This window comes from Mustelus asterias, chromosome 9 (assembly GCF_964213995.1).
Source record: "Mustelus asterias chromosome 9, sMusAst1.hap1.1, whole genome shotgun sequence".
Taxonomy (NCBI): domain Eukaryota; kingdom Metazoa; phylum Chordata; class Chondrichthyes; order Carcharhiniformes; family Triakidae; genus Mustelus; species Mustelus asterias.
This window is the reverse complement of record NC_135809.1, coordinates 58183301-58208315: the sequence shown is the minus strand read 5'-3', so window position 1 is coordinate 58208315 and position 25015 is coordinate 58183301. Positions and strand designations below refer to the sequence as shown.

Here is a 25015-nt window from a genome sequence, read left to right as displayed (position 1 = left end):
TCAAGGAGGAGAGAGACAAAAATGTTTAGGAGTGAATTCCTGAACTTAGGGCCTACACACCAGATGGTTCTTCAGATAGGCACTGAGAAGGCAGTGCGAGCAGATACCCATCGCTGTCAAAGCCCTGAGGATCTGTATGTAAGACGGAAAGAAACCTGATGGTCTCAACAAGTAATCAGGGTCAGTAAATTCATCTTCAAATGCCCTATCCTTACATTGGTCATGAGTCTCACATACTATTAAATTTGTTAACTTCTCCATCCCCATCTTTCACTCACCTACAAATACCATGAAGCCTGACTCACTTCATATCTATAGCCTCATCTTACTTTCTAACTGCTGTAAGCCTCATACCTAGATCTCTTCAACTTGCAAAACATTACCAACTTTTAACTATGACTCACACATCTTCCTAACACACTGCATCTCACTGGACAAGGTGGTGCATGACTGGAGGCTATAGGAGTTAATTTTTGAGGTAGGCATAGCTATATGTTCTTGCCCCGATTGGGAAGTCAGTGCTGGATAGGATTGAAGCAGCCACGACTAAAGTAATGACAGCCGCATGCTGAAACCATTAAAGCTGATGAAATGTTCCTACTTAATTCACTTCTCATCCCATTTCCATATCATTCCACAAACTCTACTAAATCTAAAGCTGCAAATGATATCAACATGCACCCTTTGCTCTCTCTCTAACCCTCCACTTGTGCCTTTCTCCTTTTAGATACATGAGACTCGCCACCTAGTCGGGCAATATTTTTTGAGTGTGAATTCCAAAGAGAACAAGAGATGATGATGATAAAACACTCACCTGATCTCACACTTCCAATCACCACGATCAGATATAGGTGCTGTGTGCACTTTAGAGGTTAGAACAGAGGCAGGATATGCCACTGAGCATGAGTGGTCTGCAACCAGGGGAGGGGCAAAGGGTCCCATATGTATTAATTCCCCAGAGGGCGATGTTGCACTGAAACTCTGCTGCAAATTAACACAGGGCTTTGAACAAGTCTTGGCCATCCTTCCCAGCTAGGAAGTGGTAGCCTCCATGAAAACACTCAGACTCAGTAATGGTGCAGTATCTGGTGGCTGATGTCTTGGTTTCCATTGCAGCCCAAGTAGAAGCCAACCAACTTCCAAATGGTGCAATGGAAAATCAGACTGAGGTTATGCATATGCATCTTGCTGCTATGAAAGTTCAGACTGCTGCTTTCAACATTATGAGATACATGTGCTCAAAGAGGCCTGCTGCCCAGCAAACTGTCCTCCAGCAGATGTGATGTGGAGATGCTGGTGTTGGACTGGGGTAAACACAGTAAGGAGTCTAACAACACCAGGTTAAAGTCCAACAGGTTTATTTGGTAGCAAACGCCACTAGCTTTCGGAGCGCTGCTCCTTCGTCAGGTGAGTGGGAGTTCTGTTCACAAACAGGGCATATAAAGACACAAACTCAATTTACAGATTTGCCTTGAAAATGGCAGTGACTCCATAGAATATAAAACTGTCCCCTTTCGGAAAAATAACACCATTCATTCTCCCACTATTGCCATTCCAGAGCTCTTGCTGTCGCTGTCTCCCCTCCTGATAGACAACTGATTTTCATCAACCATGCAGCAGCCATTGGGTAGCACTGTGCCAGAGTGCTAAGACAGACAAAGGCATTAAGGGAATGTACAAGGATGATTATTTGATTATTAGATGGTTTGCTAAAGCTGATTTGGAATGGTTTGTTCGGTGGCTTTTACTCCAGTATTGTGGTCAAGAGGGTGTTGTAATGATCAGTGGTAACTAGAAAGGTAAGATGTGGGATTACTGCTGAATGGGGAATTGGGATTGCATTCACTTAATACCACCGTTTGAGGTAGTCATGACAGTCTGGCCAGAAAGTGTGTTGGTTGCTTGCTCATCCTCAACTGCTTATCCTATAACTGCAACATACAGCAATCAGGGTGATTTATGACAATGGTGCTCTGCAGGGCTCCCGTAGAGCAGATCAGGCAGCAGGAGTGTTGCTTGAACATCCAGTTGGTCTGCTTGATAGCATTTCATGTGGCAACAATGATATATTTTGTATGCATTCTGCCCACGTATGTGTGGGTTACACACCAGAATTGTAAGCCAGGTGATTGGTGGATAGCTCTTGTTGCCCAGTAATGCCATTTGGTTTATCTTGATGGTTCAATGCAAGATGATGGTACAATCAACTGCTGCAGAAAGAGGGCATTGTGACTTCTGTGAGGATACCAGGCATTGACCTGCATGCTGCTTTGAGCGTGGTCACACACAGTTGGACATTAAGGGAGTGGAATCTTTTCTGGTTGCAGAACATCTCTGAATTTACATGTAATCATTGCCAAGCAAGTCGATGGCACACTGACAATGGGGAAGGAAGCCTGTAATTCTGGCAAAGCTGCACACATGCTCTCTGGTCAACAAGCGGTGTAAGCCAACAGAATGTGCCACCTCACACCCTTGTAGACATCAGTGACTTTAAATAGCTATACAAACACGTATACAATGAAAGTCAATATAAGTAGTTGATCCCTTTAAATACTGCTTGTGCATGATCTTTTGTGCTACTGACTGTGAGTTCATCTGAACAAGGAAGGATGTTAGTTTAAATCCTCCCCACAGCAGTAATTAACCTCCACATGAGGACATTGGACCCAGCAACAATGAGATGCCACCTATCCATTCTTGTCCCAAAACTGGATTGAATGCCTCCAGAATCTGAATTCCCCTCTCCTGCACCATTTCTCGTGCCACACATTAACCTGTTTTAATCAAGTATATTCACAAGATTATGGAACTGGAAGTAATCCAAAACTTTACTACCCTTTGACATCCTTTTGAATCGTCTTTGCTATCGATTGAAACTTACGCTACAAAACCTTGATCTTGTCCTTTCAATGTTATTAGCTTCCACACAGACTATGGGTGAGATTTTCCCAGAAATCAGCCAAGGCCCATGAATAAAGCAGTATCGAACCTGTCGATGGCAATGGCGGAATTACTTGTGATATAGTGTGGCACTAAGTGCCAAACGTTTTTATCCACGGATTCCATGTTGTATCATTGGCCTTGTCTGCCCTGCCATTACCTCAGCACTGCAGTCATCGGGGCACCACATTTAAAGGCTGTACAGTGCACACCAGCCACACTTCATAGGTTGCCAGGAAGTGATGGCTACCAGATAATCCACACCCAAGGTTGCAGGCCAAGCTGGAGAGACTCCTGGGAGCAGTAGAGGCCTGACATGATATCCTCTTACCCACGCACAGAAAGAAAACTAGGCAGCAATGTCACCAACCCAGCATGGAAAGCAGAGGTCCACGGCCCTTCAGAAGAGGATGAATGATCTTCTCCTTTCTGTCAGGTAAGTCACTCTTCTCATCACTCTCAACTCTCACACTCATCACATATCCACTGGAATTTCACTCAATATTAGCTCAAGGGACACCACCACTTGCTCTCCAAGACATCTCCCCAGTGGGTTGTACCCTTATCACTCACCATCCACACATGCCAGGTATACTTACCATCTGCCTTTTGAAGCTAGTTGTGATTCGCACTGTTTTGACATCGCACCACCGTGAATGGATTATTTGACTGGGGGCAGGGGTAATGATTCTGGCATATGGGATACATAATAAGATGCAAATGTATTATAATGATTTTCCCACCATTGAATGGTGGAGGGGACGATCACAGCAAGCTTTCACACTGGCATAGAATGCAACTTTGGCCTCCTTGTGATAGTTTCTGCTCCTATCACTGAACCTGCCCAATGCTAACAGGAACCTATCTAGGGCTATGTCTCTTACCTCTTCCCTATCCCCTTTCAAAATGTTCTGTACCCTTGAAGTGATATCCTTTTTCCTAGCACCTGCATCGCACAACACATTGTGCAGAACTCAAGTGTCAGCTACAGAAATAATTTCTATGCTCCCTGTTCTGTCTGTTACCCTATAGTGTCAATGTACAGCATCGTTTACTAAAAAATGAGATTAATTACATTATCTGATTTTGATACCTTGGGACACAGATTTATCGATGACGAATTTGTCAGTAATCTTGATAGCGGCCAAAATTTTCCAGCCATTCATGGCGGCAGGATCTTCTGGTTTCCCAGTGGCGAAGGATGCATAAAACCTGTAGACATCGGCAGGACCAGAAGATCCCACTGCTGATCAATGGCAGGCCACCTCTGCCGCCACACAAAATCCTGCCCAGTGTTTGTCAACAAATGTGTTTAAATAGTGGAGACTTAATTAACAGCTTTAGGACTGAACTCTAAAGGATTTGATTCTATGTGAACTGGGAGCACACCATCAGTGAAATAGGAGGAAAGCTTGATTTCATTTTGCGTTAAAGGATTGTTGCTAAATCATTATGGAAAATGCTTTGTTTTGTACATTAACCTATTTTCTATCCTTTTCCAACCAATGCTTGATGCTAATACTTCGTTAGGGAAAGGGCATCATTTGCACGACTGACAACTTTACGTTATTCAGAAGAAAACTTCTCAGAAACGTGATTTCGGTACAAGATTATTTTGGATGAAGGTGGCCTCTTTTCCTGTCTGATCTCAATATTCCAGTCGAGAAGAATCAACATCTCTTGCAACAAAAACAGCAGCAATGGATGAGCTCTAACGAGAGAGTCATCCAGACTTGAAACATTGGCTCTACTCACTCTCCACAGATGCTGTCAGACCTACTGAGATTTTCCAGCATTTTTCTGTTTTTGTTTCTGGTTCCAGCATCCACAATAATTTGCTTTTACCATCTCTTTCAATATCTACTCAACTGCTCTTCTTAGTGACCAAAATGGTGTCATGAGGCCTTGAGGAAATCCTGTTTGAGTTTAACAAGCTTCAGCTGATTGAGACAAATTTTGTACTGAAAGCATTAAAGCTCCTTTTGAGTTGCAATGTCATTAGAATGAACTTGGCTGGGTCTTTTGTGTGTGTGAAATTCTATTTTGTGGATTATATCAGTGATATTTAACTGCAATCCATGGACACCCTCTGATTATAAATGAAGGTAGACTCTGAAGCGGTGAAGGACAATTGAGGAAATTCTCAAAAATGTGTAAGCCTGTTAGGGGAAAGGGTGAGAATACTGCAAAACCAGCAACTGCAATTATTTGAAATGATTACTATATTTTATTTTCCAATCATAATCACCTATTCATCTACTTTGTCAAAATATCTTTACATTATAATTGTTTCCCCAATTTATGGAAATTCAAATGTACTTTCTTAATGGTGAAAAGCTAGATGTGATGGAGATCCAAGGGAATTTGGGATTCTAGGTACATAAGTATATATAGATACAAAAAGATTATCAAAAAAGGCTAATGGAATGCTGATCTTTCAGAGATAATTAGAATGCAAATGATTAGAAGCCATTCTACAACTGTACAAAGCCCTGGTTGAACCAAATCTGTGTTCAGTTCTGGGCACACACCTGAGGTAGGATATATTGACCTTGGAGGAAATGTAACATAGTTTTATCGAAATGATCCATAGGCTCCAAAGGTTAAATTGCAAAAAAGATCATACACACTAGGGTGATAGTCCCTGTAATTTAGAAGATTGCTGTTTTCAAGATTATTAAGGGAGTACGATGGATAGAAATTATTTCCACTGGTTGGTGAATCTAGGACGAGGAACTTGGAGGGGGAGGTGGGGTGTGTAGTTGAAAAATTAGAGCCAATCTTTCAGGATTGAAGTTTGGAAACGTTTCTACATGCAGAATTTTAAAACACTTCTGCAAAAGAGAGTTGAGGCTAGTTTATTGTTCATTTTTAAAACTGAAATTGATGGGTTAATGAAATGCATTACGGATTATGAGGTTGTGGTGAGCCATCGTTGGTTCCCACTGGATAGTACTGAGCCAGGGCTGGCCAGTACTGCAGGAATGTATATAGGTTACTGTGGGATTGTACTAATGTTGCTGTTGGGTTAGGGTGGGATTGTTACACCTGTGTTTGTTACTGTTGTGGCATATCCCAGTCGGGCTCCGCCTCCTGGGAGAGGTATAAGACTCCCTGCTCGGACGGGACCCCTTCAGTCTGGGATAGTGTGTTAAAGTTCTGATAGCTTCATTGTTAGTTAATAAAAGCCTCCTTTTACTGAAGCTTCGAGCCTCGTGTCCAATTGATGCGCATCAATTTTATTAACTAAAATTAAACTCTCGACGGAAGAAAAAAAAGAAAGGAGAGTATGGAGCAAATCCTAAAGCCAGAACGTCTGACGCTAGATCCACGTGCGGTGGGCGCTTCTAACACCTTCGACCACTGGCTGAAGTGTTTTGAAGATTACCTAGCAGCCTCCGCAGCGGTCACCACAGATGATGACAGACTCCGGGTCCTCCATGCGAGGGTAAGCGACACAGTCGACCTCGCGATCCGTGCGGCCACCACTTACCCTAGGGCCCTCGAGCTTCTAAAGAAGCGCTATACAAAACCTCCTAACGAGATCCACGCTCGTTACCACCTCGCTACACGGCAGTCGGGCGAAACCATGGAGGACTATGCCAATGAGCTCTTACAGCTAGCCAGGGGCTGTGACTGCAAAGCTGTGTCGGCTGAGCAGAGCATGTATGACCTCGCCCAAGATGCGTTTGTGGCCGGGGTCGGGTCTTCATACATCCGTCTCAAGCTGCTAGAAAAAGGTAATCTCAACCTTACCCAGGCCATCGAATTAGCTGAAATGCTCGAGTCGGCTTCGAAGAGCTTAGTCCTATATCCAGAGGACCACGTGGAGACAACGTGGCAGGAGCAGTTGCAAATCCCTCCTCGCCCCTCGGGCTTGAAGTGCTGTGTTATGGCGTGCTCCCATGTGGGCCAGACGACGGCTGCAGCCCCATGCGGCCCGCGGTGCTATTTCTGCGGAGGAGCAAAACATACCCGACAAAAGTGTCCCGCTAAAACGGTAATCTGCACCGCATGCGGTAAAAAAGGGCATTATGCAAAGGTGTGCAGATCGAAGCCCAGGAACGGCAGTGCGGCCTGCGACTCTTCGGAGCTGGGATCATTACCATCGTCGTCGAAGTCCTCGCGGGGTTCGTCCACGTGCGAGTCCAGGACGACGCCATTGCGGTCGACGGAGTCGGAGGAATATGACCACCAGGGGTCGCTGAGTTTGGCGCCCTCACCCATGTGCGATTCATGGGGGCGGCCATGTTGGTCGACGATGACCACGAGCGACCAGCAGGGGTCCTCAGCATCGACTTCAGCTGCCTGCAGTGACGTTCATGGACCAACGGTGGCGTCGATCATCCTGGACCAGGCTAAGCCTCACAGGCTTGATTGTTCAATGATGGATATCCAGGTAAACAATCATGTGCGTTATTGTCTGTTTGACAGCGGGAGCACTGAGAGCTTTATCCACCCTGACACTGTGAAGAGGTGTGGACTCCAGATTCAACCTGCCAAACAGACAATCTCTATGGCATCAAGGTCCCGGTCTGTCGCCGTGCTAGGGAGTTGTGTGGTAACCTTGAAAGTACAAGGCACAATTTACGAGTGTTTCAAGCTCCTTGTGTTGCCGTATCTTTGCGCACCAATTCTTCTCGGACTAAACTTCATGGTCCACTTGAGGAGTGTGATCCTACAGTACGGTGGGCCACTCCCTTCACTGGCAGTGGGAGAACAGCTGCAGTCCCCAAATTGCCCAACGCGCCCCGCCTGCAATCTTTCTACGTTAAAGGTCACCACACCCTCTTTATTTCAGAATCTGGTACCAGGCTGCAAGCCCATCGCTACTAAAAGTATGCGTTACAGCACTGAGGATCGGATCTTCATCAGATCTGAGGTTCAGCGACTCCTCAAAGAAGGGATCATACAGCCCAGTGTTAGTCCGTGGAGAGCACAGGTTGTGGTGGTCAAGAGCGGGAACAAACCCTGGATGGTCATTGATTACAGTCAGACCATTAACCGATATACGCAGCTGGATGCGTATCCTCTCCCGCGCATATCTGATATGGTCAATCAGATTGCGCAGTACCGGGTGTTCTCCACCATAGACCTCAAGTCCGCCTACCACCAACTCCCCATTCGCCCAGAGGACCGACACTACATGGCCTTTGAGGCGGATGGTCGTTTGTATCATTTTCTTAGGGTTCCATTTGGTGTCACCAATGGGGTCTCGGTCTTCCAGGGTGCTATGGACCGAATGGTGGACCAGAACAGGCTGCGGGCTACCTTCCCGTACCTAGATAATGTCACCATCTGCGGCCATGATCAGCAGGACCATGACACAAACCTCCACAACTTCTTACGCACTGCATCTCGCCTGAACTTGACCTACAACAGGGAGAAGTGTGTATTCCGTACGCGCCAGTTAGCCATCCTGGGATACGTGGTGGAAAACGGGGTCATTGGCCCTGATCCAGACTGTATGCGCCCCCTTGCTGAACTTCCCTTGCCCGCTAGCGCAAAAGCACTGAGAAGATGCCTAGGCTTCTTCTCCTATTATGCGCAGTGGGTCCCCAACTACGCGGACAAAGCCCGTCTGCTTATTAAGTCCACGACTTTTCCACTCACGCCAGAGGCCCAATTGGCCTTCAAGAAATTGAAAGACGACATCGCGAAAGCCACGATGCACGCGGTAGACGAATCCATCCCTTTTCAGGTGGAAAGCGAAGCATCTGATTTCGCCCTGGCCGCCACACTTAACCAGGCGGGCAGGCCCGTCGCGTTTTTTCCCCGCACCCTCCAAGGCGCCGAAATTCGGCATTCAGCGGTGGAGAAGGAGGCCCAGGCCATTGTGGAGGCCGTCAGACACTGGCGCCATTACCTGGCGGGAAAGCGGTTCACCCTGATCATGGACCAGCGGTCCGTGGCGTTCATGTTCAACAACTCGCAGAGGGGCAAGATCAAGAATGACAAGATCTTGCGGTGGAGAATTGAACTCTCCACCTATAACTACGATATCATGTATCGTCCAGGGAAACTCAATGAGCCCTCGGATGCCCTCTCGCGCGGAACATGCGCTAGTATTCAGGAGGATCGCTTGAACGCCCTCCATAATGATCTGTGCCATGCTGGGGTCACTCGGCTCTACCACTTTGTCAAAGCCCGCAACCTGCCTTACTCGGTGGAGGACGTCAGGTCGGTAACAAGGAGCTGTCGGATTTGTGCAGAATGCAAACCGCACTTTTACCGACCTGACCGGGCATACTTGGTCAAGGCCACTCGCCCCTTCGAGAGGCTGAGTGTTGATTTTAAGGGCCCCCTTCCCTCAACAGATCGGAACGTGTACTTTCTGAACATAATCGATGAATACTCCCGGTTCCCGTTTGTTGTCCCCTGCTCGGACACATCAGCTGCCACGGTGATCAAGGCATTCCGTGATCTTTTTACCCTGTTCGGGTACCCCAGCTATATCCATAGCGACAGGGGCTCGTCGTTCATGAGCGATGACTTGAGGCAATTCCTGCTCTCATACGGGATTGCCTCTAGTAGGACCACGAGTTACAACCTTAGGGGTAATGGACAGGTGGAACGAGAGAATGCTACAGTCTGGAAGGCTGTCCTATTGGCGCTGAAGTCCAAAGGTCTTCCAGTCTCCCGTTGGCAGGAGGTCCTCCCTGATGCGCTTCACTCTATTCACTCCCTCCTGTGTACGGCAACCAATGCTACTCCCCACGAGAGGATGTTCTCATTCCCTCGGAAGTCGTCCTCGGGGATATCTTTACCAGCCTGCTTGACGTACCCAGGACCCGTCCTCCTGCGGCGACATGTAAGGGCCCGCAAGTCCGACCCCTTGGTCAAACAGGTCCACCTCCTCCACGCCAACCCTCAGTATGCCTATGTGGCATATCCTGATGGGCGAGAGGACACAGTCTCGATCCGAGACCTGGCGCCTGCAGGGGACGTAGCAACTCCTGTCGCTCCCATACCCCCAGTGACGAATCCATTATCTCTCATTTCTTCCCCGGACATGGCGCGGGCAGCATCGGGACCAATGCTTAACAGTTTTACTCCAATGCACAGCTTGCCTGAGCCCCGAAGATGGTCGCCACCGCAGGACGTGTCAGGATCCCCTGCACTACCGTCTCATCAGGGTCAACCGGCCTGTGAGTCCGTGGAAGAACAGCTGGACGCCGTTTTGGGGAGAACGCCACCGCAAGTGCCTACTCCGGTGTCACCACCGGTATTGAGGAGGTCACAACGACGGTGCGGTCCTCCAGACCGTCTGAACTTATAATCTGCTGACATTTTAGTCTGTTTTCGTACCCTGCTGGCCTTTGTTCTCAAAGGAGGGGTGAATGTGGTGAACCATCGTTGGTTCTCACTGGATAGTACTGAGCCAGGGCTGGCCAGTACTACAGGAATGTATATAGGTTACTGTGGGATTGTACTAATGTTGCTGTTGGGTTAGGGTGGGATTGTTACACCTGTGTTTGTTACTGTTGTGGCACATCCCAGTCGGGCTCCGCCTCCTGGGAGAGGTATAAGACTCCCTGCTCGGACGGGACCCCTTCAGTCTGGGATAGTGTGTTAAAGTTCTGATAGCTTCATTGTTAGTTAATAAAAGCCTTCTTTTACTGAAGCTTCGAGCCTCGTGTCCAATTGATGTGCATCAGCGGTGAAGTCGGTATCAAGTTAGATTACAAACTGGCCATGATCTTGCTGATCAAAACAAGCTTAGTGCATGGTTTGTTTTTTTATGGCCTTGCTAATCTCTGTCACACCTTTGTGATTTACTGTATTTGTACTCCAAGATCCCTTTGGGGGTAGAGAAATATCTAATTATACATGCCCAGTAATGTGTCCTCCCAATTGCTCTGACCAAAATGTACTTGCGTTTATCTGTGAGCTTCATTCGCAAATTCTTTGCTCATTCTGCAAGATTATTGATGTCCTCCTGTAATTTGTTGCTATCTTCCTCAGTACTGACTATCTTCCAACCCCACCCCGACTCTTCCTGCCCCATTTTGGTGTCATCCGCAAATTTAGAAATTGTGTTTTTGATTCCAAAGTCCATATCGTTAATGTCAATTGTTTACAGCAGTGGTCCCTACTCTGAGGGACATGTGAAACGATTAAGAAAAATGATATACTATTTCACCCGCAAACCTAACAGTATTTAGTACAAACTGGTTCATCACCTGACAGGACAGTTAAGCCTTTATCAATTATATAAATTTGATCAAGGTTTGAATGTTGGTGAAGAAAGCTTTCAAGACTGCTAGATGTATATGATAGAGCAGGCAGTATAACTCAATATTCTGTGGCTTCCAGTTACTTTAAGGCAATGTTGTTCTTAATTGGGTATTTGAAGTATAATAGCACCATTTGAATGACAAAAAATTGGTGAACAGGTTCATGTATTTTATTACCAAGCTTAAATCATACAGATCTTGTGACTGTGTAAGGTAAGAAAATGTCAAGGATGAGAAAAGTCCATTGCTCCATGAAACTCATTCCTCTGTCCAGTCGACTTTATGATGATTTGTATGATTGTCTTTGGGTACAAAGGTAGATGAAGGAAGCAGCGGTTGGAAGCATCAAAGTAACCCTAACATTTATTGCTTCCTCAAATGAGTGAAGCAGCTTTGCTCCAGGGCTATTACATGTGCTATTTTAGTGATTTGAAAACATTTTGAGTATTTCAGTCATAAAGTTGAAGTCCAAAAATAAGATTTTTTTAATGCAAGGTATTACATTTAAATGCAATATTGGATCTAACGTTGTTTATATTGTGAATAAACTCTATGCATTAAAAATATTGCATCCTGGATCAAATCTGATTGTTACCTGGTTAATTTGACTATTGTAATAGGACCCTGACTTGTTTGGAGATAAACTTGCATGAAGGATCAGAGCCAAATGTATCACCAAAATTGAAAAGAGTGGAAGAAAAGACCAGGTAAGTTGAGAATTTAAAGCCAAGCTTGGGTTTTAAAACCTGTAAGATTGCAAGAAGAAAGTATCACAGAGACATAAGGAGTTAGAGAAGCAATCTTGATTTTCGCGTAGTGGTGACAGTAGGAAAGAGGACAGTGTACTGAGAAGCTTAAGAATAACAAGACAGGAAAGCTACAATAAAATAGCGGTGAAAAAGACTATAGAGCAGAAAGGAATCGCATACCAGATGATCAGTTTTCCTTTGTATTCTGTTCTGGGGTACAAGATACATTTACAAGGCTCTTCATTGATATGAAAATCATATTTAATTTTTTAAAAAACGATTGGCTGGTTACTTCCAAGCTTGGCGGTAAATGTCATGTCGCCCAGTCCAACACTCTTAATAGCCACTGTTAATTCCGTTTCTGAAAGAGATTCTTGCTTTGTTTCGTGCCATTTCTTTGCTGCAGTGTGGTGATGGTATAATAAATCCACAGAAAAGCCATAGTGCAAAAGAGCGCATTTGAAACCTTGTTCATTCACCCTGAATTGATGAGAGCTGGTTGCCACTCACTTCCTCCCTTTGGTCCTTTCCAATTTTGTGTTTCACTTTGCTTCCCTTTTCTCAGGGCGAAGGGTATTTTTCTGACTCCTCAGGTCTCAGTTTTCCGACTTTATTTACACAAATAAGGATGAGGGTGAGGAACCAGAGACTCCAGCCCACAGCAGCAGCAATCCAGCCGTATTCATCCACCCCAAGCTGGCAACATGTCTTCGCTGTTGTGCAAATGTCCTCACCATTCTGAAAATCTGTAGGGTGATGAAAGGAAATAAAAGATGTGCAGGTTAGGTGAATTAGTCACGCTTAATGTCCCAAGATGTGTAGGTTAGATGGATTAGCCATGATAAATGTGTGGGGTTACAGGGATAAGACAGAACAAAGGGCCTGGATAAGATATCCTGTCAGAGAGTCGGTGCAGACTCAATGGGCTGCAATGTAGGGATTCTATGATTCTATTTTAAGAATTTTTTTTTAATTAAAAATTTAAATTTGGCAACCTGACCCATACCTAGCAACTTCGAGTTTTAACAGACCCATAGCACCATAGTGATAATTCTGCTCCCAAGATTATTTTAAGGATATTTTAATACCCTTATTTCTTTTAAGGAGAATTCATGCCTCCATTTTGAATTAATATTTATTTTTAACGCTTCAGGAAACTTGGCAGCTGAAGGGCGGGGTGAAGGACTGAATCAAACAGGTTGGTTTCTTTACAGCATTGCTTATAGGCCTTGAAAAATAGGAGGGCTTCGCTTCAGCTGCTTCACCCTGGCTGCACTATTAAACCCAGAAGAACCCACCTCAGCCCTTTGTTCCCCACCTCAGCAGCTTGCCCAGTCCCACCGCAATCTGTCAAATCCCCCTGCAATATGTCTTGATGACTCTCCAACCAGTGATCTGTCTAATCACCCTGTAGTCTGTCTGCGCCCCCCCCCCCCCCCCGAGTTACGGCATTTCTTTTGATTGAAAGTTCCTCTTTAAAAATGTGTTGATGTGATGTTTTGCTTATCATGTCAGATTCGCACCCTTAAAATCAAACCTCAAATGAGAAAAGAAAATTTGCAGAATATTACCAAGGAACAATTTGTACCTCAAAATCCGTGGTCATCTTATTAAAGACTAAGAATGTCAATAACAAAATGGAAACATCCAGCTAGAAGGGAAGGTTGATGAGCTAGAATGGAATAACAAACTGCAGCATGCAAGTAAAGTAATTGGAGAACAATCCACCACAGAAAGAGGCCATTTAGTCCATCAGGTCTGCACCAGCACTTTTGAAGAGCAATCAGTTGGTATTTCCTCATTTCTCGGCAATTATTCCTTCCAGGTATTTCTCCAAATCCCTTTGAAGGCTGCCCTTCAGTCTGTTTCCACCTTTCTGTCAGGTATCACATTCCAAATCCTAATCACTTGCAGTTTTCCTCATGGTTACATTTGGTTATTTTGCCAATCGCATTTAATCTGTGCTCCCTTGGTAATTGACATTTCAGCCATGGAAAAATTTATCTTTATTTACTCAATCAATAACCTTCTGATTTTACACATTTCTATCAAATTTCTTATCCCTCATCTTTGGAACCATTTTACTAAATCTCTTCTGGACATCCTTCTAAATGGTACCCAGAATGGAACATGATATTCCAACTTGGGGTCAGGCTGCACTAATGTTTTATACAGGTTCAGCATAACTTCCATGTTTTTGTATTCTGTACCTCTATTTACAGAATCAAAATTCCTGTAAGTGTTGTTAACTGAGAGAGATAAAATGGTGAAAAATGTCAGCAAGTTTGGCAGCTTCTGCAACGAGAGAAACACAGATAATGGGGGGATTCTCCGCCCCACCCCCACCGCCGTGGTGTGTTTCTCAGTGGCAGGAGGTCTTGCCATTAGCCAGCGGCGGGATCTTCTGTCCTGCCACTGTCAATGGGATTTCCCACTGAATCCACCCCATACCGCTGGGGAAGCCATGGTGGGGGTGGACCAGCATTTCAGGTTGATTAAATTTTTGTCAAGGATTTCTATCTGCTGTTACTACAACTCTACAAATCTTTGCTTTCCATAGTTGTTTCATGTTGCTAAGATTTACAGGAAGTGGATTGTGACTAAAGGACTTGGTCATGACCGAGTCTTCTACACAAATCAGTTGCTGCCAACATGGGTTATCAGATTGGCATTTCCTTTGGAAGACAGCATGTCTGGGAGAATGAACATCAGGACAAGTTTTACAAAGATGGAGGAGTGGGAAAAGGGCTCTCAGCAGGAGGTCATATCCACCCAGAGTGTTCAGGGACAATTTCTCCTACTTCAGCCAGTAATTGTGTGAGAGAGACATCTTGGCTTCAGTAAGAATGTCCTCACTGAAATCTGCTGCATCCACAACTGCAACTACAAGTTGGGCAAGGGCTGAATTGCTAATGGTCAACTTCTTCCAGTTGGCAGCTGGAGATATTTACAACATTTCACATTTTGCTGTCTACTTGTGTGCAAGGGAATGCATTGAGGCTCTCCTTTCAAAGTGAGTTGACTACATTTCATTCTCTTTTGCCAGAGAGGAGCAGATGGAACAAACTCATGGCTCTGTGGAGATTGCAGGCTTTCCAGTAGTATATGTGCCACTGACTAGGCACATGTCATCTTGTAGACACTGCACAACTGAAAGGGATTCCATTTCCTCAGCATCCAGTATCTTGGCAGTAGTCATGACGCCTTTATTATGCGCCAGTGTGCTGTACCATTTGCCTTTAAGCTACTATGGCAAGCCAAAGACTAGTTCATGACAAGGGCTAGCTAATGATGGGAAGCCTGACCCTGACAAGTGTGCATAAAATGCTGACGAACAAGGGGACATTGTTTACTAGAAGGAGATACATGCAGACTCCAGAGTAGAGGGTGAGGGTAGATTAGTGTGACACACTCGGGGTGGTTCTCACCAGCACCCAATTTGGAGAAGGTGTGCTTTGGGAGGGCACTGTTGTCCTTGATCCCCTTTGGAAAGGGAAACTATGTCTAGGTTCCTGTTTTAGTTCAGGGGCTTGCAGAAAGGAGTCATGGAATGCAGAGATTCCACCTGCAAAATGGAAAGGAGTCACAGATGACTGGAATTCCAGGGGTTATTTGGACCTCACAGTCTGAAGTCAGAGAAGGAGACGGTGCAGAAATGCAGCAGGCATGAAGCAGGATCAATTGTTGGAAGCACAGTGCACTGCAGCTGCAGAGAGGGGAAAGGGCTGTGTGCTTCACAGCAAAGAAGCACAGCCTGGTGTGCAGGGCTGTATTACAGTCACCGCCGCTCAGCTCTGCGGGCTCTATTTCGGGCTGCAGAGAGAACGGTGATGGTGACTGGGGGCATCTGCAGTCTGTCGATAGGGAAGACATAATATAGAGACTGGGTAAGTGAAGTTCTCACGGGGGAGCGTTCATCCTCTAAGTAATCGTGCATGCAGCCCCAGAATGGGGTGGGTAGAAGTCCACACGGGGCATGGGCACTTTGCAGGGGATGAGCTCGGCCGGCAGGGCTGGAATGTGCACCATAACAACAGTAGGATCCAGTATTAGTGGGGGAGGCTGGAGAATTACAGAAGGTAGTTCTATCCATACGAGGCTCCAGGTAAATCAGAGGCAGGCGGACACTGGGGGAAGGAATATCAAACTTGGTCCTGAAATACAAGTGTTGCAGGACCATCGTGAGATCCCAGAACAATGCCATCATGCAACAATGAAAGTAAGATCGGTTTTGTATGGGAGGTCTGCTACACTGGGCTACGAGATTCCTTCTTGGGATACACACTCACTTGGTGCCCCTACAGTGAACAGGATCCAGATCAGTTACAAAATAAAGAGACCTCATTGCACAGGAAGCAACAGAAAGCCAAAGATTTCATTCAATGCTGTTAAAGGGAACTCAACATTGACAGAGTTTATGGTAGGAATGCAGCCTTGGAGAGTGAAGTCAATAGTGCAAGAGATACAGCTGCATTATATATGGCATCCCATCAGTGAATGGTGGGTTAACAATGAACGCTATTCATCAGTGGCGAATGCATTCCACTCATTGACCAATGAAAGGTTGCTGGTACACCACTTTCAAGAATGGAGTGCAGACGTACTTTGCTTTAATCATTTCACTTACACCTTCTCAAATATCTCAACAATCCTCTCCCCAGCCTGGGCTCACTCCCGCTTGCTGTGCAAGATAGGCATGTATGTGATCAGAGGGTACAGAACAAAGAGAGGTTGGTTAAATGCATATTTCCTGTGTATGTGTGGTGAGCCTTCCCCAGAAGAGCCGGAGGATGGGGTGTGAGCAACATGACAGATGGGATGGTGGTGATGTGAAAGTGTCCATAAAGTATGGGTGGCGATATGTGTCCCCAGTTAATGGATGTGTGAGGCCCTTGAAGAGAGTAGCCATTTTGGTACATGATGCTCTGTTGAGAGTTTGATAGTGGAGGGAGCTAAGAGAGGACTTACCCTGGTAGAGCGAATGAAATCATTCATCTGCTTCCTGCACTATGTTGCACTTCGGATGCGATTGCCACCTATGCTGAACTCTTAGACAACTGCTTCTCAGGCTGGAGAAGTGGTGTTTGGATGCTTCCTGAACATCCCACAGGTAGAGGACATGACTCTCCACCCAGACTCCCTGGATCAAGTGGGTACTGCCGCCTTCTTGAGGAAGTTAACCTTTTGGTTCTGGCTTCCAGACATTCTTACACGGTCTGGTGAAGACAGGTGGGCTGGAGAGACTGAGATGTATGTGTTGGACTGGTGTTTAGATATGGTGCCAGCTAACGGTGGGTAGGCAAATCCGCTGCCAACCCACCAGGTGATTTGGAGAGATATTCGCTCGTACATAATTAACTAGGCTCCAAATGTTGAATTGGGCGTGAGTTAACATCATTCCAGCCAGCGGGAGCTGTGCCGCTGGAATTGCCTGCCACTGCACTTAGACAAAAGAATGGAGAGTTCCACTCTTTCTCTTCCCTCTGTAACTATCATAGCATCTGCTTGCCCATAATGAATAAACAAAAGCCAACACAAACTAAACATTCCAAACTCAGTTTTTAAATCAAAGCTTACCATATTCTATACAAACGTAAGCTAATCATTCCCTTAGTATCTACCTTCCAAATGCTTTTGCCTAACCAAGTGCTGCATGGTGCAGCCTCCTTGGCTGAAGCATGACTTTCCTTGGAGGAATTTTCAGATGTCCTGGGAGGAAAGCAGCCTCGAGCTGCTCCTGCCCGAGAAGGATCAATTTCAGCCTTCCACCTGTTACTCTCGGACTGCGCCATCTCCTCAGCATGGATTGGCTGGCTGAGAGTCAACGGCAAGGGAATTGGCAGAGTGCCGTTGATGAGAGCAGCAAAGCTGAAATTCATGATTCACAGAACCTGAAGTTTAGATGGCCCTAGTATTCCTGTTGGAGAACAGATTGCTGAACTGCTGGCCCCTTTCAGTGCAGGTATCTGCAGCCATAATGGCAGCAGTCTAAGCTTCCATGGCAGCAAAGTGACCTTGCATTTCAGCAGTCTAGACTGCCACTCCAGTACCTAGACTTTGGGTGGCTTCTGTTGGCACTACAATGAAAGTTGACACATCAGCCACAACTGTGCTAGTAGTTAGCCACCACTGTCGTGCTGAAAAGAAGGACACCACAATCGACACAAAATAAGCAAAGTTGATGCAGAATTCCTCCATGCTCTTTGACATTACATGTACACTTTCTTGTAGGCCTGCCAATGCACCAAGCAGCTTCTTCTGTAGCCTGTCCATCAAAGTGTTCATCCAAGTCCTCTGCAACAGAACGCATATGCCTTGATGTCCAGCGAGCTGGCACCTATGCTTGGTCCCTGCCCTGGCTGCAGACCACTGATTCATAGTATCTAATTAAAAGCACATCTCATTTCTAAGCTATATGAAGTACATGCTGCATTAGTATATTAACTCGTGGCTATGATTCATGGTATTTTTTCATTATCACTGTTGTCTTCCTCTTCCACCATTGCCTGGCCTGGTGGTATCTCTTGGGTATCTGAATGGAGAAAGGCACAAGGGTAGGATTATGGTGAAAGAAGGGGGAGAAAAGTACTTGGACCATCTACCATTTCTAAATCAAAAGAAATTGTGGAATGAAGAGAATGTGAGAAGGAGGATTAGAAATGAGTATGTTGTAATTTTGTATTGTTCAGCCCCACCCCCTGTTTTGGCCTCAGCAATGGCTGCTCCAATGATGGCAAGCACTGTCTCCTCCAGAGGGTAAGGACACACAATTGCTGCTGACCCCGCCTCTCATTATGTGTCATTTTGCCCCGCAGGAGAGAAAGAAGTGTGTCGGTGAACGTGGTGCAATCTACTTGGGTAATGTGGCCATCGAGGTGTAATATTGGCAGACAACGAGGTATAGATGTGAGACTTGCAGCAGTGTTAAGTGTATGAGAGTGAAGTGAGGCTATGAAGGTTGAGTATATATTATATTGACGAGGTGTCTGAGGCTGGTGATCCAGTTGGTGGGACACGACATTTGAAGGTGCATCCACTGATCTTGACCATTCACTAGCTCATTGAACTTCTTGCAGCACTGCATCCAGATCCTCAGGCCTTGAATTTTATTATTTACCACAATCTTGTCCTTTAGAGATCTCTCCACTGCCTTCAGAGCATTTGTGTGAAGGGCTTCCTGGTCCCCTGTGAGTAGAGCACATCTCTTCGCTTCTACTTCCTTGATCAAGAACACGATCAGGCATCAATAAATCTTGGAGTCAGTTCTCCCCTATATTGTGCAATTCTTGTATGTCTCCTGGCAGAATCAATTGCAGAATGACCATTCCAACCACAATGCACTTTACAATAAAGAAGTGCAATGTAGTTTTTAATAGTGTAGTTTAGCTCATGGAGAAAGGAATAAAAGGATATTTTGATAAGGTTAGATGAAGTCAGGTGGAAGGTGGCTTATGTGAGGCATAAACAGTGATGTAGATCAATTGGGCAGAATGGCTTGATTCTGTGTTGCACTCAATGTAATTTGATACAACGAAATGTTTTACTTGGTAGAATAGCAAGTGGAATAAGAAACAACTAGCTGATGGGTAAAGTGTTAGGGTATATGAATATTAACCAAATGGCAAAAATGCTCATTATTAAGGAAATCATCTTAATCAAAAGATTCCGTTCCTCCTTATTATCTTATTGTAATGTCCAAAGATTATTCTGTCTTCATGGGTAGACTCACCAGGGCTCCTGTGATGGATAATTTTAGCACCCCTGTACTTAGTTTCTCCTTTTTGACCCAACTTCCGTTCCCTGATGTATCCAACAACTCAGCAGACTTAACCAAAAGTCTACATTGGGATGTAATTTGTAACCAGGCACAACTGTCCTCGAGGATAACAAAATCCATACTTAAACCATTTCCCCCTCTGACCCTCCCAACAACATCAACCACCCTTCCCATCAAGCAAAAGCTAGCTTTAAACTGAGTTCAGAGCTGGGCTTTCTAAACATACCAGGTTACAATTTAAACAAGTGACCCTGGGAGCACAGGCGAGAGGGCATGTCCATTCTCTTGCATAATTAAAACTAGCACCCACATGCCAGTCACAACAACAACTCATATTTATATAAAGTCTTTCGTAAAACTTCCGAAAGAGCTTTATAAAACAAAATATGACAGAATTGCAGTGTTTTGGTGCTGTTAGTTCCTAGAATCCAAGCTTGGTTACACCAGGAATGCAGCTAACCAGGAGAAACTTGAGTATCTCCAATCAGCTGAACTCTGTTATAACAATGTTTGTAGAATTACTTCAGGAGGAAAACTTGCTGTGAAAGATATTCTAACCATTTAAAACTACTGCCATGCTGTCCATTCTACCAGATAAGTTCCTTCAAATACCAAGAGGCTCATATTACCAGCAAATATAAAAAGTGCCAAGAACAGAATGTTACAGGAGTGGCTGGAACATTATTTCACTTGATGCAATTTACATAATTTTAAAAGATAACATTGACAAGTGCTAACATTTCCAATAATCAATTTAAAATTAGGATATTTAAAAGCTGCATTGTCAATTTTTTTAAAAAACTCATTTGTGATTTTCTTATGGATTTAGCACTTCTCTCCAATGCTGTTTTTTTAAATTCATTGTATGGGATGTGGGTGTCCATGGGTAGGCTAGCTTTTATTGCCCATCCCAAGTTGCCCTTTAGAAGGTGTCGGTGAGCTGCCTTCTTGAACCACTGCAGTCCCTGAGGTTCAGGTATACCCACAGTGCTGTTAGGGAGGAAATTCCAGGATTTTGACCCAGTGACAATGAAGGAACAGTGATAGATTTACAAGTCAGGATGGCGAGTGGCTTGGTGGGGAACCTCCAGGAGGTGGTGTTCCCATGTATCTGCTGCGCTTATTCTTCTAGATGGTAGTGGTCGTGAATTTGGAAGGTGCTGTCTAAGGAACGTTGGTGAATTCCTGCAGTGCATCTTGTAAATGGTATACATGTCTGCACTGTTCGTCAATGATGGAGGGGTTGAATGTTTGTGGACGGGATAGTAATCAAGTGGGCTGCTTTGTCCTGGATGGTGTTGAGCTTCGTGTGTTGTTGGAGCTGCACTCACCCAAGCAAATGGTGTATATTCTGTTATATTCCTGACTTGTGCCTTGGTGGAGAGACTTTGGGGGGGTCAGGTGGTGAGTTACTTGCCTTTGACAGGTATTTTGATGCTGTAGCTGGCCTTTATTCCATTGGAGAATAGAATGTTGTTTAATGTATGAAAAGCGTACTTAATACAGGAAGTATGCTTTATTTTAATATACAGTTAATGGGAAGGGAAAATGTCTCAATGTTTATTTCCAATTTCTCTGTTGTATTGACCGTCACGTATACACCCTGCCTGGGACGACCACCAGTTACATACCCAACATGATATCCCTTTTCACTGACTTCAGCTGAGTTACTGCCAGTTTCCCAGCTCTGCTAAAATGAAAATTGTTGCAAGTGAAATCATAAACATTTTAAAAATTGTTTATGGTTTCATAAGAACAGGAGTAAGCCATTCAGCACATCAAGCCTGTATTTTGCACCTCAACCAACATCACTCAAATAGATTATCTGGCCATTGTCACATCACTTTTTGAGGGACCACATAGTGTCAAATTGTTAGCTGCATTTCCTACATTACAACAGCTAATGCACATAAGAAGTTAATTAGCCATAAAGTATTTTATAACACCCTGAAGATATGAAATGCCCCATATAAATCCAAGTCTTTATTTCCAACTTCCAAGTTACTATGCCGCATATGCATCAATGTACACCTTTAAACTGCTTTGAACTGGCATGATATCTGTAATCATGATGTGGAGATGCCGGCGTTGGACTGGGGTAAACACAGTAAGAAGTTTAACAACACCAGGTTAAAGTCCAACAGGTTTATTTGGTAGCAAAAGCCACACAAGCTTTCGAGGCTCTGAGCCCCTTCTTCAGGTGAGTGGGAATTCTGTTCACAAACAGAACTTATAAGACACAGACTCAATTTACATGAATAATGGTTGGAATGCGAATACTTACAACTAATCCAGTCTTTAAGAAACAAAACAATGGGAGTGGAGAGAGCATCAAGACAGGCTAAAAAGATGTGTATTGTCTCCAGACAAGACAGCCAGTGAAACTCTGCAGGTCCACGCAACTGTGGGAGTTACAAATAGTGTGACATAAATTCTGATTCTAGGATCGCATGATAAAGACTCAGGAGGAAAAAAGCAGAAATATTTATGTGAAATAGTGTGACATAAACCCAATATCCCGGTTGAGGCCGTCCTTGTGTGTGCGGAACCTGGCTATCAGTTTCTGCTCCGCGACTCTGCGCTGTCGTGTGTCGCGAAGGCCGCCTTGGAGAACGCTTACCCGAATATCAGAGGCCGAATGCCCGTGACCGCTGAAGTGCTCCCCAACAGGAAGAGAACAGTCTTGCCTGGTGATTGTCGAGCGGTGTTCATTCATCCGTTGTCGCAGCGTCTGCATAGTTTCCCCAATGTACCATGCCTCGGATGTACCAAGCCCACGGATAACCTCACGATGCTCCACTTCTCCAGCTTCCACCCTAAACACGTTAAAGAAGCCATCCCCTACGGACAAGCCCTCCGTATACACAGGATCTGCTCGGATGAGGAGGATCGCAACAGACACCTCCAGACGCTGAAAGATGCCCTCATAAGAACAGGATATGGCGCTAGACCCATTGATCAACAGTTCCAACGCGCCACAGCGAAAGACCGCACCGACCTCCTCAGAAGACAAACACGGGACACAGTGGACAGAGTACCCTTCGTTGTCCAGTACTTCCCCGGAGCGGAGAAGCTACGGCATCTCCTCCGGAGCCTTCAACATGTCATTGATGAAGACGAACATCTCGCCAAGGCCATCCCCACACCCCCACTTCTTGCCTTCAAACAACCGCACAACCTCAAACAGACCATTGTCCGCAGCAAACTACCCAGCCTTCAGGAGAACAGTGACCAAGACACCACACAACCCTGCCACAGCAACCTCTGCAAGACGTGCCGGATCATCGACACAGATGCCATCATCTCACGTGAGAACACCATCCACCAGGTACACGGTACATACTCTTGCAACTCGGCCAACGTTGTCTACCTGATACGCTGCAAGAAAGGATGTCCCGAGGCATGGTACATTGGGGAAACTATGCAGACGCTGCGACAACGGATGAATGAACACCGCTCGACAATCACCAGGCAAGACTGTTCTCTTCCTGTTGGGGAGCACTTCAGCGGTCACGGGCATTCGGCCTCTGATATTCGGGTAAGCGTTCTCCAAGGCGGCCTTCGCGACACACGACAGCGCAGAGTCGCGGAGCAGAAACTGATAGCCAGGTTCCGCACACACAAGGACGGCCTCAACCGGGATATTGGGTTTATGTCACACTATTTCACATAAATATTTCTGCTTTTTTCCTCCTGAGTCTTTATCATGCGATCCTAGAATCAGAATTTATGTCACACTATTTGTAACTCCCACAGTTGCGTGGACCTGCAGAGTTTCACTGGCTGTCTTGTCTGGAGACAATACACATCTTTTTAGCCTGTCTTGATGCTCTCTCCACTCCCATTGTTTTGTTTCTTAAAGACTGGATTAGTTGTAAGTATTCGCATTCCAACCATTATTCATGTAAATTGAGTCTGTGTCTTATAAGTTCTGTTTGTGAACAGAATTCCCACTCACCTGAAGAAGGGGCTCAGAGCCTCGAAAGCTTGTGTGGCTTTTGCTACCAAATAAACCTGTTGGACTTTAACCTGGTGTTGTTAAACTTCTTACTATGATATCTGTACCCCAAGACCAGCTTGTCAATTAATGCTCGTCAAGCTGTAGGGTGCATAATTGAGATGCAATTATAATCCTTGCCTTTACATAGCCTGACCCCCCCCGAGGACATGCAAATACTCAGATATTCCAGACCATTATTCATCTGACTGCTGATGTACTTCAACATTTATTTTAATCTGTTGTTTAATCTTTTTAAACATGTTTGCTTCATCTGCAACAGGTGAGGTGATGTGTGGGGAGAAAGTCCTTGGGTTGTAACTTTCCAGGTTGCAAATCTGTTCACGAAGAACAGGTTTACAATTTTGTTACAGTTAATGTGTACAGGAATTGTTTTGGTCATTTTATGTTAAAACTTGTGTTGCATTTTGCCCCTGGTCATACTCACATTGTTCACATTGATCCATACTTTGTTTCCTGGGCACTGTTAATTTGAAGTTATTGTCGAGTGAAGTTACCACTTGTTCTGAAAAGAAGAAAGCAATACTCTTCCAGTTTCTTCAAGATTAATTAAAAGCTGTTGATAAAATGACATTAGAAACTCTTGCAGTTGGCGTCTGAACACTTACCAGCTGTAGCTGAAGTCCAGTCTACACAAAGCAGAACCAAACAAACAGTGATAGTAACGCAGCAGCTCACAAACTTGAGATCCATGATTTAGCAGAGGTGACGAGTCAGCTTCAGTCTGTCTCAAAGCAATCCTTTATCTAGCTTTGCGCTCAACAATCTCTTCTTAAAAGCTTCAGTGGAAAAAAACTTAATGTTCAGTCCGTGGTTTAGCCACGCCTCCATTCTGTCAAAATAACCTTTCCCCATTTAGCACTAACTGGAAAAGGGCAATTGATCGCAGTCAAGCGAGACAGTAATGTCGTCAGAGATTGTGTAATTGGGGAATGAGTTAAGGTGATTAACACAGAGCATTGGAAAAACTCGCTGCTTGGTTTTTCTTTAATCTTTCCATGCTCTGCTGTATTTCTTCAGTACCGCACGCTGCCTCCATGTAGATCTGCAGTTTTTCAAAAAAGAACTTGCATCCCCAAATGCTCAGAGTCAGTTGCAGCAAAGTATTATTTGACAGTTGTTGCTGTTGTAATAGGAGAAACATGCAGCCAGTTTGCCCACAGCAAGGTCTCGCACACAGCACTGCAGGAATGACCAAGCAAGATTTTTTTATTGATATTGTTTGAGGTCTAAGTATCGGTCAGGAGACCAGGAAGAACACCCCTGATGTTTTCTAAAGTGCAGTGGGACT

At 45.0% G+C, this 25015-nt stretch overlaps 1 protein-coding gene across 1 annotated transcript; it reads right to left on the bottom strand.

The window, feature by feature from the left end:
- Nucleotides 1-11392: 11392 nt before the first annotated feature.
- Nucleotides 11393-24470, bottom strand: LOC144499136 (transmembrane protein 213-like). The gene is made up of 3 exons (XM_078221216.1): nt 24333-24470; nt 24152-24229; nt 11393-12675 (listed from the first exon to the last, which is right to left on the bottom strand). Exons 1-3 carry the CDS (start codon nt 24415-24417, stop codon nt 12491-12493), a joined length of 348 nt encoding a protein of 115 aa, XP_078077342.1. The 5' UTR covers nt 24418-24470; the 3' UTR covers nt 11393-12490.
- Nucleotides 24471-25015: the final 545 nt, after the last annotated feature.

What these genes read in the sequence shown, in the direction of transcription:
- LOC144499136 (XM_078221216.1), bottom strand. Translation starts at nt 24,417, where the DNA reads ATGGATCTCAAGTTTGTGAGCTGCTGCGTTACTATCACTGTTTGTTTG. An exon ending in CTGGACTTCAGCTACAGCTG is followed by an intron (nt 24,230 to 24,332) that starts GTAAGTGTTCAG and finishes TCTTCTTTTCAG; the next exon opens with AACAAGTGGTAACTTCACTC. An exon ending in TATGGATCAATGTGAACAAT is followed by an intron (nt 12,676 to 24,151) that starts GTGAGTATGACC and finishes ATCACCCTACAG; the next exon opens with ATTTTCAGAATGGTGAGGAC.